Source organism: Pimephales promelas, chromosome 15, assembly GCF_988280905.1.
Source record: "Pimephales promelas chromosome 15, fPimPro1.hap1.1, whole genome shotgun sequence".
Lineage (NCBI taxonomy): Eukaryota > Metazoa > Chordata > Actinopteri > Cypriniformes > Leuciscidae > Pimephales > Pimephales promelas.
The window spans coordinates 29,046,520-29,066,055 of record NC_142783.1 but is presented as its reverse complement, the minus strand read 5'-3'; the positions used below and the strand labels follow the sequence as shown (position 1 = coordinate 29,066,055).

General features: G+C 38.9%; 1 protein-coding gene across 2 annotated transcripts in view; it reads right to left on the bottom strand.

Moving 5' to 3' along the window:
• Nucleotides 1–18,722, bottom strand: part of mta1 (metastasis associated 1) — a 43,648-nt gene extending 24,926 nt beyond the window's left edge. For both annotated transcript variants that reach the window (XM_039667428.2, XM_039667437.2), the window contains exons 1-3: nt 18,398–18,722; nt 5,688–5,755; nt 4,650–4,743 (exon numbers count right to left, since the gene is read on the bottom strand). In XM_039667428.2, coding sequence (XP_039523362.1) covers nt 4,650–4,743; nt 5,688–5,755; nt 18,398–18,425 — 190 coding nt within the window. In that variant the 5' untranslated portion in view covers nt 18,426–18,722. The remainder of the gene's footprint in view (nt 1–4,649; nt 4,744–5,687; nt 5,756–18,397) is intronic.
• Nucleotides 18,723–19,536: the final 814 nt, after the last annotated feature.

Here is a 19,536-nt window from a genome sequence, read left to right as displayed (position 1 = left end):
TATCAAAATGTACAAATCTTTTTTCGTGTAATTTGGTTAATTCAACGAAACGAACGAATTGACTCGGGAAAAGATTCAAAACAGGAGAGTCACGAACGTGCATCACAGAAGAGAGCAAGGCGACCATTTAAATGACTGATCGTTTCGCTTAATAAGACCCTTATTCATGGTCTGGAATCGTTTAAAGCCCTTTGAACAGTTTGCAGTTCGCACTTTTGGACCTTGAACCGTTTGGTTCTCATTGAAGTCCATTATATGGAGAAAAATCCTTGAATGTTTTCATCAAAAAACTTAATTTCTTTTCGACTGAAGAAAGAAATGACATGGACATCTTGGATGACACGGGGGTGAGTTTAAAAGGGGACTACTCCTTTAATGGTTCTTCAGTGTCTTGATCCTTGCACTGATGAAGACAGAACTCTGTACTAAAACACTTTGACAGTGTTTCCTGCACCACTATTCAGCGGTAGCACTGCGAACTAGTGAATCTACCACAACAGCAAAAACAAAGTTAACGGTTCACAAGAGGTGTGAATTTGGAGTCTGAAGGGAATCCTGAAAAAAATAATATGCATCACGGTTTCAGCAAAAATATTAAGCAGCATAACCGTTTTTGAGTGAAATGTTGAGAAAAGTTTCTTGAGCACAAATTTGATTTCTGATGATTGGATTTAAAGGGGTGGTGTAGACCTGAAATAATGTATGTAAATGCTTGAATCCGACTAGTTTCTCAATTGTATTCAAAAATACCTTGCGCAGTGCCATGATGCATATGTTTACATACGTTTTACGTCATAAAAACATTCATATGATCATTTATGTCTCATATCTTGCAAACTGGTCAGTAGATGAGACTGAATAATTTTAAAAAATTGCCAAAAAAAAAAAAACTCAAGATAAACGTCAGGTCTCTTTTTTTAGACGTCATTTACGCAAAAACTACGGTTATACTCAAGGTAGGTCTGGTAACATTATTGCATTATTGCAGTGGATATTTCACGGTGGTAAGAGGAGAATGATACCATACAAAGACTCGTGTCCAACGTGTTCATATAAACCCACACCATGCACAACCTTTCTGTTGACAAGGACATGAGATGATACGGAGATGAATTCCGGTGTCTTTTTCCAACAGCTCTCTGTTTATTTTGCCCTTCCAGTTCAGGAAGAAATGTAAAACACACAAACACAGCTCACACCGACAGCTGTGACTCAAAGCTGTTGTACTCGGTACCAAGAGGTCGAGCAGAAAGCACAAACAAGTGGAGTGGCTGAGGCCAACGAGTGAGGTGATTCCAGTGAGTAGTTCACAGCAGAGTCAGGTCTCTCTCTCTCTCTCTCTCTCTCTCGGCACACATGGCGCCTCGCTGCCTCATGCTCTCACGGCCCAGCGAGGCGGAGCCAGCATCACAGAGAGCAAAATATTTCATCTGTGAGTCACAGCACCAGCACGCTGCTGACTCCTCCGACACTGGAGACCTGAAGTTTACACACCAAAAGCTCTGTTGATTTATATCAAGGGTCAAAGAGAACTAGAAACTTTCTACAAAATTTCTATAATCTCTGCAGGAAATAAGAGTCATACCCGTCTGTACAGAGAAGGAAGGAGGGAAGGAAGGAAGGAATGGGGAGAAATGATATAAGAAAGAAATGACGAAAGAAAAAAAGAAATGATGAAAGAAAGAAAGGACATAAGAAAGTTTTTTGAGTTTTTCACAACAACTTTATTTGATCCTCAGAACTTCATATCATAGCTTTTATTTTAATATCAATAATTATCAATAATAATTACATTGAAGGAAGGAAAGAAAGAAAGAAAGAAAGAAAGAAAGAAAGAAAGAAAGAAAGAAAGAAAGAAAGATAATGTAAGGAATGATGTGGGGACAAAAGGAAAGAATAACAAAAGAAAGAAAAAAGAAGGAAGGAAGGAAGGAAGGAAGGAAGGAAGGAAGGAAGGAAGGAAGGAAGGAAGGAAGGAAGGAAGGAAGGAAGTGCTCTAATAACGCACAATGGGCCGAGTCGCTGCCTGTAACTTTCATGAAGGCGCATGAGACGACTTCCAGCCGGCACTGAACTTGTGTCTTCCTCTTTTCATTGGCGCGGCTTTTACTTCATTCTCCCTCCACTTGGTGACTTTCCTTTTTCCTTCCACTCTTCCACTCATTCTTTAACTCCCTTTTCCAAAGGCAGAGACAGGATGTAGCCCACACCCATGCGGTGAACGACCATTCCTGCCATGCATTTTTCACATATTGCAAATGTCTGAAGGTCCACGGAGAGGCTGCTGGCATTGAGAGGTCCATAACACACACACACACACACACATATAGAGAGAGAGAGAGTTCCTCTTCACTGCATCTGTGTGGTCCACATGAACAAACAGGCTTCATGGTCTCAGAATCAGACTTGTGTGCTGCATGCGGACAAAAGATGAAAACTCTTTTATACGCACAAGCACTGTCTAACCCTGTGCTTAGATGCCCTTCTGCTGATAAATCTCTACAGCAGCCATTTTGGAGGAAGGTTCTGCTCACAACAGGAACAGATTCTCTTTTCATTCAAGGTGTTTTAATGGCTGTCAATCATCTGAACATTACCATTACATAATGGACAAGACAGTTATCTTGCGGCTTTTTGTCTGCACGTCTAACAAGATTTTAAGGCTTAGTTTACTCCATAATGAAAAATCTCTCATCATTTCCTTGCCCTCATGTCTATCCAAACCCACAACGTCCTTCCATGGAACATTAAAGGAGATCTTTTGAAGAATATCTAGGATGCTCTTTTCCATACAATGTAAGTGAATGGGAACCAGGGATGTAGAGCTCCAAAAAGAAGTGTGGCACCAAGTCCGACGCTAATGATAATCACGGGATCACATTTTTTGCTGCCTTTTGTCACTTGGATTTGACAGCACTGCTCATTCGCTTTATGGAATATACTATATGCCATTATTCTATGGAGCAGCAACGACATTCTGCAAAATACCTCCTTATTATCTGTTCCACGCACACTGTAAAAAAATGTTGTTGATTTAACTTAAAGTAAGAAACCTAAATTTTGTGTTTATTGAACTTAAAATTGAGGTAAAGGGTTACCCAAAAATGAAAATAGTCTCACCCTCATGTTGTTGAAAGAAATCTGATCAAAGAAATCAATTGTCTGAGAAATCAAACTTTCCTTGAGCTTTTGACATCCAAGAGGTCATCATATTATAAGAATATCCTGTATGTTTCAGAACTGAAAACGTCCTTGTTAGTCAAACAAAAGCTTTTATTGACACCAGCCTCAGCAAACGACTCATTTTTCAAAGTGGGGAACTATGACCAAAGAGGATAAAACCCCACCCCCGTAGAAGAAGATCAACGCCTACTTCAAAATGGCCGGTTTAGCCCCACCCACCGATTCGCGCATTACACGCATAGCTAAATAACATAGGCCTACCTCGTGATGACAAACCGGATCGAGCTACCGAGCAATACAGAATATTGTGCAGCGCCTGGTTGTGGAAGAAGACAGTCGCTGCATAAGCTTCCTCTGGAAGCCAACAGGACTGCATGGATAAACTTTATTTTTAATGATGTTCCAGCTGATACATCGTCCATCTGTTAGCTTCATTTCACTGAGGATTGTTTTGTAAACAAGACTGGATTTGCAGACTGATTAATATTAAAGAACGGTGCTGTGCCGTCTATAATGGATCTGATAGGAATTGTGCAACACACGGACTCCGGGTCGAACATGTATGGATGAATCATTCCGATTGCCATTTTACAACATTGGACATTATAATATGCAAAACTGTTATCCACTCAAAGCAGTGGGCGTTTACTTCCAAGTCTTCAGTGCGAGACGCCCATGAAAACCGAGCGTTTTTCAGCTAGACTCAAAACGATGGTACAAAAGAGCCTATTACTTATTCATTTTGATGTTTTTGAATGCAAAAACCAAGCGAACGTCATAAGCTGACCTCAGACAACAATATAATAAAATTTAAAAAGCCAGTTCATGACCCCTTTGAAGAAGAAAAACGTATCGTTCAATATGAGATGTCTGAAAATAAATATTGAAAACAGGTGCATTTCTAAAGCAAATTAATTAAATATTAGAAACGTTCACATGGGATAAACAGACATTTTTATTTCATCTCTGTATGATAACAGCCACCAGGCAGATGTCTCGGAAAAAAAACGTCCGGTTTGGTGAGCTGCTTGTGGGTGGCCAACAAACTGGAAGACAGCTGTACAAGGAAGCATTAGCTGCACTCCAGAATTATTTAGCCTAATAAAGTGCTAAAATATACCTAATTTTGCCCCAAAATCACATCATGTAACAAGGTTCCATTTTCAGATAGGATGCATCCTTAAATGTTGGCTGTCTATGTAGGGGTAGTAGACAGCAAGACACAAACCAAAACTGAGCAAATTATTATATTATAAAAGTTAAATTTTAATTGATGTCAATTTAAAACAAAAGAAAAAAGACAAAATCATCCTAGGTTCAAAGGGTGTAAACCAAATAACAACAAAACCTCAAGGAACAAACTTGTTCATGCGTCACTCCAAACTAAGTGCTTTCCAAAGTCAAATCTATTTTTATGAACGGTCAGCTCAAAGCATTGTGGGTAAAGCAGTCTCACAACTACTCACGTGCATGCTTATCCGCGAGGGTGATGAGCGTTGTAGAGATGTCTCTGCGTCGGTAAAAACACACCACTTTGGCCTCCACGTTCCCATTCGCCGTCTGCAAACGGAAACAGAGTTGTCACAGCAACAGCTTATAGACCAATCAGCTGCTGGGGAAGCCTCAATATGCAAACTGGGGACTAAACCATAACCGTGACCTAAACACCTCTGCACTTCCTGGGTGATTTGAGAGGGTCTCGTGATGGAGAGAAGATAAGGAGGGCAGAAGGGGGAGCAGTGTGATGTTAGAGGAGAAGGATTGAAAGTGTGAGCACGGTGAGAACAAAAAAAAAAAAAAAAAGTCAGGAAACTGTAGCTTTGAGATTTGCCAGTCATTTAGGTATGTGTTTTTCCAAGCGAAGTGCAAACCTGAAGCTTGTCATAAAGAATTCGTAATTCTTTCATCATTTACTCATCATGCTGTTACAAAACGGTAAGATTTACGTCTTTTGGAACACAAAAGCAATGAAAGTGAATGAGACAAATAGCACCAGAAAAATGGTCCATATGACTCTTCAAGACCATAAAAGGTGTGTGAGATCAACATTTTTGACACCGACTCTGATTTAGTTAGTGTGGTAAATGAACAAACTGAATCAGTTCAATTAGCGAATCAATCGTTCAGGGTTAGGCTTAAACCTATGATTCAGATTTAAAAGGACTCAAAAGAACGATGTCTTCCTGAATCGGAAATTACTCACCAAACCTAACAGAGAAAGCTAATTATTTTGTTTTGTTTCTCATATAAATCTATCATTTGTCTTCCAGTCTTATTTTCCCATGATAGTATTTTTTTCATATTTTGAAATAGCTTTTAATTTGATATTTTTTGCTTTCATTTTAATTTGAGCAATTTTTTCATTATTTCAATTTGGCTTATATTCACTTTATATTTAGGTTATATTAGTGCTTTAACTCACTAGAAGAATGCTGCAACTTGGCTACAATCCTACAGTCTTTTCGATTGGCTTTTAGCAACACACACATTCGTTTGTCACTCACCTTGTTGAGTTCCTCTATTCGCCTGATCAGCAGTGGGTTACTGGAGGAGTTTTCGAAATAAACATAATCTGTGAGGAGAGAAAGAAACAAGCGTTAGTGTTCACACACCTCCAGTCTGTCATCGACAGGCAGCATCTCCTGTCACACTCGCACACCTGCTGAGGCTTACCGGACTGTTTCAGAGACTAAACAGAGCACTTTCCGTTGGGCTACATGACAGGAGCGCGGCTGCGTTTGGCGACACTGTGAAAAGCTATGGCGTTTGTAACTCAACCTCATATATAACCTTCAGTGCCCACTTTTGACTGGCACCAAACGACATACCAGTATCAGGACTGTCACAGGCAAAACAGGCCAACTACTTAGACATGACGCTCATTTTGTTGCCCTACATCAATTAATTCAATAGAATGCAATTTAAACACACAGCTCTTCTATAATCAGCATGTTTTTAATTTGTGAATTTTAAAAAATATATATATAATTCAAAGTCAGATTCATCAAATCACAGGTGTCAGGGACTCCGGAAGATACAACCTTCCTTCCTTTATAAAGACTTTTTTTTCTAAATTAATAATTAATTAAAAATTCTGACATCAATTACTCACCCTCATGTCGTTCCAAAACTGTAGACTTTCGATCATCTTCAAAACACAAATGAAAATATTTTTAATGAAATCTAAGAGATTTCTGTTCCTCCATTATTTCCACTCTACTACCATTGTGACACTTCAAAAAGTTCATAAAGTGATTGGAATATGAATTGAGCGGTTTAGTCCAAATTTTCTGAAGAGACATGATCACTTAATATGAACAACAACAGATTGAATTTAGGCTTTTATTCACATACATACATTCATCAACTTGCACTTCAGTTGCGTAGCCTGACAGTGGAGGAACAAAAATCCTCTCCGATTTCTTTTACAGATCTTTATCTGTGTTTCGAAGATGAACGAAACGCTTACAGGTTTGGAATGACATGAGATTTTTCATTTCATTTTTGGACAAAGTAGCCCTTTAAGACCAACAAAATCATGTAAATCAACTGACATGCAAAAAAATAAAAAAATAAACAGAACAGGAAATGATATCATAGAGAGAACCACTGTGGACTCTCATGACAGTGTCAAGGTCAAGAACTTTTGATACAAAGCCAGGTTAGTTCAGGGAGTATAATGTCATGTAACAACAATATTTATCAATAAATAATTTACCTTGAAAATTAAAAATTGTCAATATTTAAAAACTGCACATTCACATCTATTCGTATTCGGGGCATTAGGGACATAGTTTCTACTTGAATATGAGGATTCGTTAAAATTAAATTAAAACGGATGAAATGCTGTATAAAAACATAATTTTTAAGAACTTACAGTAGCACGTGATAAAAATTATTATCGCTTTTATGTCATTGACTCTCCTACGGATTCTCTCAGTCTTTCTTGTGTCACCCCTCCTTTCTTGATGTTTCTGTGTGTGTTTGTGTTCGGTGCGTGTGCTGTTGGCCTTGCTCCAGGGCGTGTGGGCTCTTTGGAGGCTTACGACTCTGCGGGACGTCCCCCGCAACCCTCAGGCTTGGTGGGGTGCCTGGTCTTAACCCTGTGTGTGCCAGGACCTCTGGCAGATTACACCCCGCATACGGCAGACGGCATAAATACACACACACACAAACGCTACAACAGTAATCCCATGGTTTCGGGGGGGTGGGGGGACCAGAACACCAAGTCTGGCAAAAACACGTTTGCAAACTCAGTGTTTGGTAACACAGCCATGTGGGACTACACTTCCTGTTTCATAGAGAAGTCTGTTTACTCATACATCAAAATGGTTGAATTTGCTGAGAATTTAAATGACAAAAAACAAGTGGAACTAAACTTCAGGATTTTTGAAAGGCTACACTAAAATGAAACTGTGTAGAAACAACTTTCAAGTTTAAGTTTTTTATATGAGAAAAGAAAATCGCTTACTGCACCTCTAATGTTTTATTATGTGAAGGAGGATTTTAGACCAATGACATGTTATGGTGGGTGGGCTGCCCAGCGCAATGCCAAAGAAAAAGAAACCAAGCAACCACTCGTTGTGGTCACAGCTGATGAAACTTGGATTTAAATTAAATAAAAAGCTTCTTATGACTTGTCACTTTATACAGTCAGGCCTGGAGAGAACACAGTGCTGGCCCTTCATATGTCCAGTTCAAAAAATTCTGTCTATGGCACCATTGGCTATAAAGAGAGAGGAAGTGACTTTGGTTCTTGATGACCTAATATGTTGTCTTGGAAAAACTGGGAGGTTCCTGTATGCTCCTGTTTGTTGTTTTTTCTTCCACCAAGAACAAGAAGTGCATGCTGGCTGGTCTGCAGCACTTTACTCAGACTTTCAGACAGATGTTACAGTATGCACAGTGGTCTACTACAGCTGAAAATAAACTAACACAAACACCAAAAAATTAGATGTGACATTTTCTATGTACTGTTTAGGATTTTTAAAGCATATTGAAACTATATATACACACACACACTACACAAATCAAATTTGCAGGTCTTGCACTTCTGTATTAATAAGTGTCATCATATTTGGGGTCCTTGGCAATGCACACTTTCAACTTCCAACGGGGACCGGATGCATTCTCGCATTAAAAACAGCCAAGCGTAGTCAGAGACTTTGGCGTAGTACAACAAAACTAAGAGTACTATTTTTTTTTTAAATATGCAAAAAAAAAAAAAACAAGCAATTTATAAATAAAACAGATTGAGTAGTAAAATGAGCTGTTAATCTTACGAATGTCATTTGCTGCCTAAAGTGTACAGCTTAAAGACCCCAAGTGGTTTTTAATGTTGTTTATCTGTATACGTGTTGTTTTTAATATGCTTTAAGACAAACCATGTGCAAATTCATAAGTCAACACCAACGATGAGTATTTTCTCCTTAAAACTGCAGAGAAAAAAAAAATGGTTTGAAATCGCTGGCATTTCTTACATCCCAAACTACCCTTTAACCAATCACGTCAATGTGCGGGAGGGCTTTAGCATATCATTAACTCCAAAACGGGAGTCTCAAGAGAAACCAGGTTATCTCGCTATATTTTTCATTCAAAACCTGGTACATTTAGCAAATTAGCAGGTGAATTATGCATGTTACAATCATGTTTTAATGAACTGCATGCCTTTCTCCACGGACTATGTAAGTTGTTTAAAGCGTTTCTAAGGATGCTGATTGTTAGAAGGCCTGAGATGGCGAACGGGAACACGGGGTCATCATGTAACATTAGCAACACATTATTAGCTGTTTGATAATGTAGTCAAGCCAAAGGCTGATCATATTAATTACCATTTTGAGTCTGACATTGTAGAGAGCGATGGCGGGGCTCATGTGCATATTCATACTAAATGAAGCAAGGGTATAGACCTAATGAAGCCCAGCCCCTTTTCAGCACTGTGCTCGTTGTCTTTTGACTTCCGGTCTGTATTTCCACAGCGATCTTGCATAGGTATGAATGAACTGCTCTTAAAAAAAAATTCCAGGTCGACATTTGTTTAGACATCTGCTTTACAATAAACATTACAATGCTCATGATAACTTTGGTTAACTCTACAATAAGTAAATCCACTTCACCAGCTAATTACTCCTCGACAGCGATGCCATAGAGATATACAGAGCGACCGCAAAACCCGGAAGTTCAAAAAGACAATATTCTAAAGATGACGGCGCCCACGTTTCTCTGGTGCATAAGGTCTATAGAGTTACATTCAAGCTATTTTAAGGCATGAATACATTTTCTTTCACTGGAAAAAGAAAAACGTTTAAATATGGCATTTTGATGATCAAAGTTACGTTTTAAGGGATACAATTATCGACTACAGGGGGACTTGTTGGGATCTCAAGAACTTTGGAACTAAAATCATTGATTGTGGATCAAATCCCTGACATACACATGAATCTTCCACTCCATCTGAGACTCACTCAGCCATGTGCGTCTGACTGTATCTATCAGTGTGTAAGACTAGAGCCGCACCTCTTTTCTGCTTATTTAATGAGTACAGGTTCTACCAGAGGCCTCCCAGACCAGAGCAAAACACGACATGGAGTCAGAGCCTCACTCAGAACCAAGAGGAGCATAGAGAAGACCTTGATGCATCAATGCTGTCTCTCTCAGTTTCTGACAACCCTCCTGCCATCTCTGCCTGCCTGTGCCCACAGCGAATGCTGTGCCCCCATCCCCCCACCAATCAGCAAGCGACACAGCCTGTGACATCACAGTGCAGTCAAATTTCCAGTGATCCAATCCGTGCATGTTGCCGAGCCTTACTGAGACTGAGAGTGAAGGAAGAGAATTAAGTACAAGGAGGGAAGTTGAGTAAAGACAGACAAAGAGCGAGAGATACAAAGACCAAGCCAACATTTAGAAAACAAACTAGGGACGAACATTTTGTAAAATATATAAACTTCATTATATCGACAGGCCCACATGCAGGAAGTGTAGGCTGCCCTGAGCTCAACTCAGATGAAGAGGTCTCCGTGACCCAGCCGCTGCAGGAGACCCCAGCCTGCACAGGTCCTCAGAGGGTACAGAGGCCATTCAATCCCTGTCTTGGGACAATCAGACCTGGACCCACGAGACATCCGTTACTATGGCAATGCCAGTTAATTCAAGCTTGTGCGCCAAACACATACACACAGAGCATTAGTGCAGATCTTATACAACACCTTCTCCAACTATATGGAACCAAGTGTGTCTTAACACCTAAAAACCAGTGGTGGGCCGGAACGCACCACCAGACGCTTAAGTTAAACCCGCTTGTTTCAAACCAGGAGCTATAGGATTTCATCAAAAAGACCTTCATTTGTGTTCCGATGATGAACGGAAGGCTTAGAGGTTTGGAACGACAAGCTGATGAGTAAATGATGACCATTTAAGGCTGATGTTTGGAGTTTTTTAAAAATGTTTTTGAAAGACGTCTCTTTTGCTCACCAAGGCTGCATGTATTTGATCAAATAGAGAGTCATATTTTAAATAACTTCTTTGATTTCAAATTCTGTGAGGGCAAACCTGAATTTTCTGCATCATTACTCCAGACTTCAGTGTCACATGATCCTTCAGAAATCATTCTAATATGCTGATTTGGTCCTCAAGATACATCCCTTATTATGATCAATGTTAAAAATAGTTGTGCTGCTTTCTTATGGAAAATGTAATACATTTTTCAGGATTATTTAATGAATAGAAAGTTTAAAATGACAGAATTTATTATTTAATAACATTTTGAATGCATTTAGTTCCACTTTTGACTCCATCCTTACAGTTGCAGAATAAAGGTGTGTCTTCTTTTCAAAAAGAATTTTACTGACCAAAACTTTATACACGTTCTGTTTATTTTATTCATAAATTATGCAATTACATAGTTTTAAGCTATAGATGTCTGTAGTGATGCCTCGGTTTATGTCACTGTGGTCTTTCAGACGAGGAGACTATTCTAAAAGAAAGAGAACGAGGCGTTGTGTGTGAAATTGCAGGGTCTGTAATTGCGCCACCTTCATTTACACAAAGATCCTGACACAATGTCCACTATGTGACAAGCATTCAGCAACAAGTCATTTTTCTGTCCACACTAAAAGCAAAAAAGCAGCATGAAGTGACAAAGAAAAATCTAATATTTGATGTTTAATCAACACCAAATGGCATTCATTCTCTGCCATTCGCTTTCAATGAATAGGGATATTCAAAGAGAAATAAAATGCTTGATTTTTTGGTACTTAATTTTATTCATAGGTCATTTGTTGGATTGTCAAAACTGGTCTTCCACTCCACAATAAAGCCAGACATGAATGGACGTGAAACACAATCAGCATCAATTTGAGGAGGATTTTTGACTGGAACAACAAGTTTGAAGGTCAAGTTCAACTGTGAGAGGGAGAGCATTTCAATTATCGTAATGTTTCAATGTGGAGTCAAGGCTTATTAATAAATTGAAATTGATTATTATTTGTGGTGATGGTAAGTGTCTCTTGCCAAGGGCTTCAGCCATTATTCCGCTCCTTCCCTAAACTGAAATGTAGTAGTGGGCTGTACTTTCCACACGATTGACGTCAGGTTCAAGTACGCCCACAAGCCGTGCGAGTTATTCGTGTATTGCAGTTTCGCTGGTGGTTATGTTGCCCGCATACCGCCTCCCATGGCCGAAACTGGTATTATGACACCTGTTGGGCCGTGGCTAGTAATTTAGCATGCTACTTCAGGTTGATATCTCTGCAGCACTACAACTTGTCATTTTTTTAATGACATCATCACCCTTATTTTTTCTCATTATTTTGATGCGTGTAGCTCATTTTGGGATGTTTTTACCTCAATTCTTACACATGGCACCTTTAAAGGGACGCACACAAAACATGCTGTAAAAACTGATCTGCGGGGGATTTTAAGATAAAACTTCACATACACACTTTGGGGACAAAGAGACTTATTTTTCATGTTGTAAAAAGGGGCATTATACCACCCACTAAACTACAGTATGGCTTGAATTTCCTAATAATGACCTAAATAGCTATTTGGAAATTGGTTAATATTTACAGTGACCAAAATGGAAAGCACAGGAGCATTTTATTTAATTGGAATAATGTGCACTGATAAATCATACATTATAAGTTTAGGAATGTGAAGTAGAAAGTAAATGGGACCAATTTTGACTGGCATGATTTGGAGCAATTAGATATTACACTGTTGGTTGAACATCCCAGTGCGATGAGTCAAAAATAGAAAGCTAAAACGCATTGTATGTCATCACAGTCATTAGGACAAAAACTAAATACATAGTATTGAGCTTGGTAAGGTCATGGTCCAAACAGTCAGGGCAAAATAAGCATAATGAGCAATAAATAAAAAAAACGGCAGAATAAGTTCGCTAAGAAGAACACAGCATCTTGCAAGCATTTTTAGTGGTCAAGGGTCAAATCAATTTTTTAAAATCAATACAATTTAAACACTTTATCATAAAATAAAGCTACTGCAAAAGTATTGGCAGAAACTAGTTAGCTAATCCTCTGAGCATCTTCTCAGAAACAACGCCATTCCACTCTTCTCATTAAAGAGTCTCTGCCAGCTGAGGAACTATTGAATAAATTATAACGTTGCTGTTTTAACTGTCAATCACACAACTGTACTAGAGAGATAACTTCTCCTGTGGCTCTGCAGCGCTCAGAGCAGCCTGGACTGATGCGTTGCTCGGCAGAGACAACTTGCTGTATTGCCATCATTACCTGTATTTAAATCTTACAGAACTACAATCCCTGTTGTCTTGCTTTGTATACACTAGAATATCAAATGGCCCAGGAAGAATATGGGAACTTTCCGTCTTCAATATACTGTACATTCAAATTAGCTTCAGTTATGAGTAGAACCTTTTGGATGACGAGCATGTCTAATTCTACTGAAATCTCTTGAGCTTTAAGGGTCATTGATAAGTCCACACTATAAAGAAAAGGAAAGTAGTTTAAAATGCACCATATTCTTGAATTAATGTTGGTTTAATAGATGTTTTAAATCAACCATTCTGAAAAAGTTAACATACTTTACTTACATCTTGTGAATGTAAACATTTAAAAATCATAATAATAATAAATTACATATTATAATAAATTATGAATGGATTAATAATTAAAAAATATCATATTTTTGGGTAAGTCAAAACCATGACATTTTACAACCTAAAAGCCATACTCCACAAACACCCATGAGTCTGATTTTGTATATTACCGTATTTTAAGAATCTATGATATCACTTCCTGTTTTAGGGTTTTTTTTTAAGCACACCTATGCTATCTTAATGGATGACGCCCTTTCGCTCTTTTCCATCTGAGAGAACTGAAGCCACCAGATTCCCAATATGGCGCTGACATCTTGGAACTTGAGTCTGCGCACTTGCGTTTTCGGGACCAGACATCGGGCGCAGTCGTGAGCAGGAAGTAAAGCCGTGAAATCAAGCCACCGCCCTCATTCTCGCTGAATCAAACCCAAGCACACGCCCCTGCACTTTTATTAAGTGGCCTCTGTTTGCTCCGTTTCTCTCCATTGATATCTGCTGATTGCAATACCTCGTTAAAATAAGGCAAATACAACTACTAACCACATAGTCAACATTATATGAAAGAAAGTCTATTGGTGCTTCAGTGACTACTTCGCACAGAAAACCTGTGAATCATGAATGCAAAGTGGATTTTCAGCACTGAAAATAGCATTTCCTCAAGGAATCAAACTCTTCCAGACCTCAGCTGCGATTACAGTATAAAATAAGTAGACGTTGTTCAAGCCAGCCAATGAAGACCATAGGCTGGCATTATGCAAATGTGTTACATTACTACATAGGAATAAATGATTATGCCAAACTACTTAAGTTCTTTTCAAGAATTTTAATGAAGTTTTTATCCTCATTATGATATCAGAATATCTAAATCACCCTGACATTCTGATCTCCAAAAATTATCAATAACTTTTAATTCAGAAATTGCACATCGTAGAAAAGATGTATTCAAGTCATTGCCTTAATTGCATTTTTCTGATATTTTTGAATACATTAAAAGAAATGCCATCACAAGGAGTGTCACGTCATTGAAACTTATGCAAGGCTCTGCAGGCACAGATTCCTGGCCAGTGATTTACAAAAAACTCTACTAGGCACACAAAAAAATGTTAAAGCAACTGCATTTTCCCCAAGGTGGATGGAGAACAAAATGCCTTTTCAAAATGTACTACCTAATAGGCTACGGCTATTGTACCAGACAGAAAAGTATTAAATTATAATTGCTTTGTGGTATCAGTCAGACATCAATTGCTCCCATGACCAACTGCAGGGTGAACACCCGCATAGACATGACACATATGTTAGCCTGGACCACAAAAACAGTCACATGGGTCATTTTTCAGAAATTGAAGTTCTATTGAAGTTTTCAATAGATGTAGAGGATATGACAATATTTGACTGAGATACAATTATTTGAAAATGTGGAATCTGAAAAAAAAAAAATCGAAACATTAAGAAAATCGCCTTTAAAGTTGTCCATTTACGTTAGCGATTGTGCTGCATTCATTCACAAAAATAAATGTTTTATATATTTACGGTAGGAAATTTACAAAATACCTTCATGGAATATGATCTTTACTTAAAGGGATACTCCACCTCTGGAAAGATGAATGTGTATTTAAAATGGGCCATTTAAGTAGAAGAAATGTGAAATTATTTTTGAATTTGGAGCTTTCTAGACAGAGAAAAGCCAGAAAGTGTATTTTTGGGACAACAACTCCCAGAAAGTTTGGAAAGCGTGGGATCTAGTGCTTGTAGTCTTTACAGAAACCCCCCTCCCTCTTACACTATCGCCTACAATGACGTAAAATTAAGATTTTTGCGTCATTGTGGGAGGAAGTGAAAAAGGTAAATGGCAGATTTCTCTCGTCTCAGGGGAAAATGAGAGAGTGTTGAACGACCATTCAATAGTATGACTGGGTTTCTAACAATGGAAAACTTAATGCAAATGGCTGGAGTTTCCCTTTGATACCCTAATGATTTTTGGCAAAAAAATCAATAATTTTGACCCATTCAATGTATTGTCGGCTATTGCCACAAATATAACCGACCCGTGCGACTTGTGACTGGTTTTGTGATCCAGGATCACAAATTAGAGATAGCAGACACCTGGTGAAGCTTCCCAAATACCAAATATCTCTGCTCGCTGCATCCATTGGCTTACGTTTCTCATTCATGGCTCCCAACTCAAACCTGAACCATCCCGAAGAAAGCCAAGTTCAACGCCACCAATCGCAATGCGATTCATTAAATTTCCATCATTTCTCTGGCTGTTCATGGTGGTCTGTTTTGAATTTTTTTCCCTCTGATTTTCTTGGCACATTTATTCTACGCTGGAGTCTAGGAGAAGCCTCCCTTCTGGGAGAAGAAAAGAGAGCCAGAGAAAAGCCGTTAGCTCAATGAGAGAGAATTCAGGCCGACTACCTTCTCCATCAAGTGTGAGGGAGGACAAAGGAGGAAGAGAACGCTGAGGCATTGTTTCTCCCTCACAGGGCATTGTTTTAACCATTATGGCTTCACTTCCAAATTCAATACCCCAAAATCCACTCGAAGGAAAACGATGATTGTAATGGAGCTATCAGGAGAATCACGAAGAAGGTATCAAGGGGTGCTTTAATGAGATCCAAATGACAGTTATTGCACATTTCAGCAATTAGTACGGCCGCGCTAAGTGTATAGGGTGCACAGCAGAGGTCTGAAAATGGAGGTGTAAAATTTTGCAAAACTGGCTTCATTCCAGTCTGAGGTTGGACAATGTGTTTCGTTTGGTCCACTAGACCGATGAGAGAAAAAGAGAAATGGAGAGAGTGCAGATGTCGTCGATCAGTCGTATCAGGTGATGCAGTAGCCAGCGGTATGGAGGCCCTTGGAGACTCTCTGCTGGATGAAGCGCCTGGGGCCATTTTCAGCCTCAGCAGCCAAAGATGTTGCAAACACTGGGAGGAGCGTGTAACAGAGTAACAGATATTTTTGCAATGATCTTAAAGTGCTGAACGAACGCATTCACAAACCTGTGAATCATCTCCGTACAGGACATCCAGTGAGAATAGCGACTGTTCAGAATCTGCTAACTGTACACTGAGTATTATAGATCCAATACAGCCTATTTTTGTCTAAATACTATTAAAAAAAATGCATTATTCAACCCTTTCAAAAAGTGGTCGGCTTACTTTGTCACATGAATACATTTACGTCAAAATTAAAACTTGAGATAGATAACTTCTTAAAATAAAAGTTCAGTCAAAAACGAAAACCGTCATTGTTTACTCACCCTCATGTCATTCAAAACGAGATTTGTTCTTGCACTTCAAGCGAGTACAATTGAGCTTTGTTGTTTACCAGATTTGATGTGTTCTAAGGATGGGCATTGATCAATATTTATATGAATAAAAGTCTAAATTAAATACGTTCATCTTATAAAGTGATCGTGTCTCTTCCGAAGACTTGGATTAAACCACTTGATTTATATGAATTACTTTCACAATGAACATCTTGAAGTGTCAAACTTTTGGTTGTGTGTACTTTCAATGGACAGAAATGATGAGAGAATACATTTTCATTTGTCTTCAGCAGATGAATAAAAGACTAATGGGTTTGGAACAACATTAGGGTGAGTAAATAATTAGCCTACATAATTTTCATTTGTGGGTAAACTGCCCCTTTGAAAAGTTGGTAAAAACTGTGTCAGATATTATATTATACTTCATTTGTGACACTGCAAATGAAGTCAAGCATGCTCCTTTTCACAAATATAGTAGCCTAGAAAACACAGGACATATGAATACTGTATACTTCATCCATTCGAAACATGTTTAAACACTAGAAACATCTAGACAGAAAAGACGACGACTCCAGATCAGATGTTCGCAAGTGAAACCAGAATGTGTAAATTCACTTGTAACGCACCTGATGAAAGATCAGCTTTTCTTCAAGTTAGTCCAAGTTCATCAACTCCCACTGCCTTAAGAGTAAACTTCCCAAGCCAAATATTCTCATTACACCAATAATTACACTGACTATGGACACTGTAAGCACACATTCATTATCCCTAAATCAGCATTTAAAATCCTAATGGATAATTGATACCAACAGGGAATCCGTTACAGAGCCAAATGCAATCACTGGAAGGGATTTTCTCCCCCTCATGACGTTTCAAATCTATATGACTTTGTTTCTTCCACAGAACACAAAAGGAGAGTTTAGGCTCAATGACAGCCTCAGTCACCATTCACTTTCATTGTATGGAAAAACAAATGAATGTGAATGGTGACTGAGGCTGTCATTCTGCCTAACATCTTTTGTGTTCTGTGGAAGAAACAAAGACATATTTTTGAAACATCATGAGAAACAATTTTCAATTATTTACTGTTCCTTTAAATTGATATGTGAGCTTCAGCTACACAAGATAATTGAGGTAATTAAAGATCATTGTGAACCTCTTTTAAATGTTAAATATAAAAAGGCTGCAGTGCATTATTGGCATCTTCTTTCTATATGAAAACAGACCCATTTGGGTATGCTAATATACATCTCCATTAAGTTAATTATTAGACACATTATATAGCATTATATATTCTATAGTTTATATCTACACAGCTTCTCCATGAGCACTGAAGTCACTGGACTCAATCTGCTGTCTTAAAGTTTATGTGCCAAAACTTTCTCTATTACATTCAATATCTATAAAAAAAGTCCATTTCAAGACACTGTACCATCCTCTCCCATTAAAACAGAGTGTTTCAGACCCGTCAGAGTGTCTTAAGTGGGGCGTGCAACTCAAACTTTAACTTTAACAAAAAAAAAATTCAAAAGCTTCTCTTCTGTGTAAATGTAAGAGTTACCCGCTTGTTACTAACACTCAATGACACCCGCACGCGCTACATCATGCTAACGGCAATAAATGTAGCGCCAGTTAGTAGTAAAAACATTCTCGGGGTCCCGAAACGAGAGTGTTCCTCTTCATCTCGCTGCTCGCAATCCCCATCACCATCATCATCCTCTCACTGTAGTCCTCCACTACTTTAAAAAATAAAAGAGGAAGGACAAATCTAAAACTGCTAAGCCCTTTTGCGAAAAGACATGAACGAGAGCGACACACACAAAAGGGCACGACATTTTTTACCCAGCATGATCTCTTACCTCCGACCCGGTACATGTTGGCTGCCATGACTGCCCCGGTCCTGCCTGGCGTCTCCAGGTAGGGCTTTCTCTCTCCGCCGCCGCCGCTGAGTGCTGTGCGCTGGAAAATGGTGGATTGATCAATACGAAGCGGACTAGTGAAGGGATCTTAAAGAGACAGTGCACATATTTTTACGAAGCCGCGTTCCACGGGGCGGTGTGAGGGATCTCGTTCAGAATCACCCGCGTGTTTAGAAACACCTTCTCAACAAAGCGGGATCCTTACGCAGGAGCAGAGACTCGGGCCACGGGGCTGGAGAGCAGCGCGAAAGGGGAGGGGAAGGGGGTCTGTGTACGGGCAGCATCACTCGCGTTTCCCCGCCTACTTCAAATGACCAAAACCATCGCTGCTGTACTACTTTGGACCCGCTAGAGGCGAAATGAAACTAATAAACAACTGTTGCTCTCAGACTAAGTTTCAATTCAAACAAAGATCTCAACGAGTTTTCTATAATAGCTAGAACAAGGAAAGAAATTCCTCTCTGTGGAGGATCATGTTTGAGTAACTATCTTTTCTGAAGAAAAGCTGAGTGGCGCCTTCAAAATGTTGGATTTGCCTCTGTATAGTGCATAGATTGCACCCCGCTGTCTCTATATATAATATCCTGATGCTGAGATTTGGCTGGGTCATGGGTCACTATATGGTGGCTATGTGTGACTTTACTAGGCATGAGTAGGAAGTTGCTACAGTGTTGCCGAATGTCTGTTTGTTGGCCTGAGTCAAAAGAGGCCACCCAAAGACTCTGATATGATTCTTTTTGTACTTTTTTCTTTTTTCGTTTGTCTTGTCTTTCCTCAGTATCCAGAGGCTTTGTCTGGAAAAAAGAAAATCAGTTTTACCTGCCAAGCAATAGTTAGAGACAGTCTGAATATGCCTAGTTCCCTATTAGTAGTCAAAAATAAGTCGTACAAGTGGCTGCCTTAAATTTTTTAAGTACAATCAATGTGGATGTCATTTCAACTTAAATTACATTAAATTGACTTTAAAAATTAGTTTAATCTTGTATAACATAAAAAAGGTAGGAAATAGCGTCATATTTTGATGAGTTAAAGCAATGTAAAAACTATATGGTGTTGTCATAACTTATTGATCATATAAT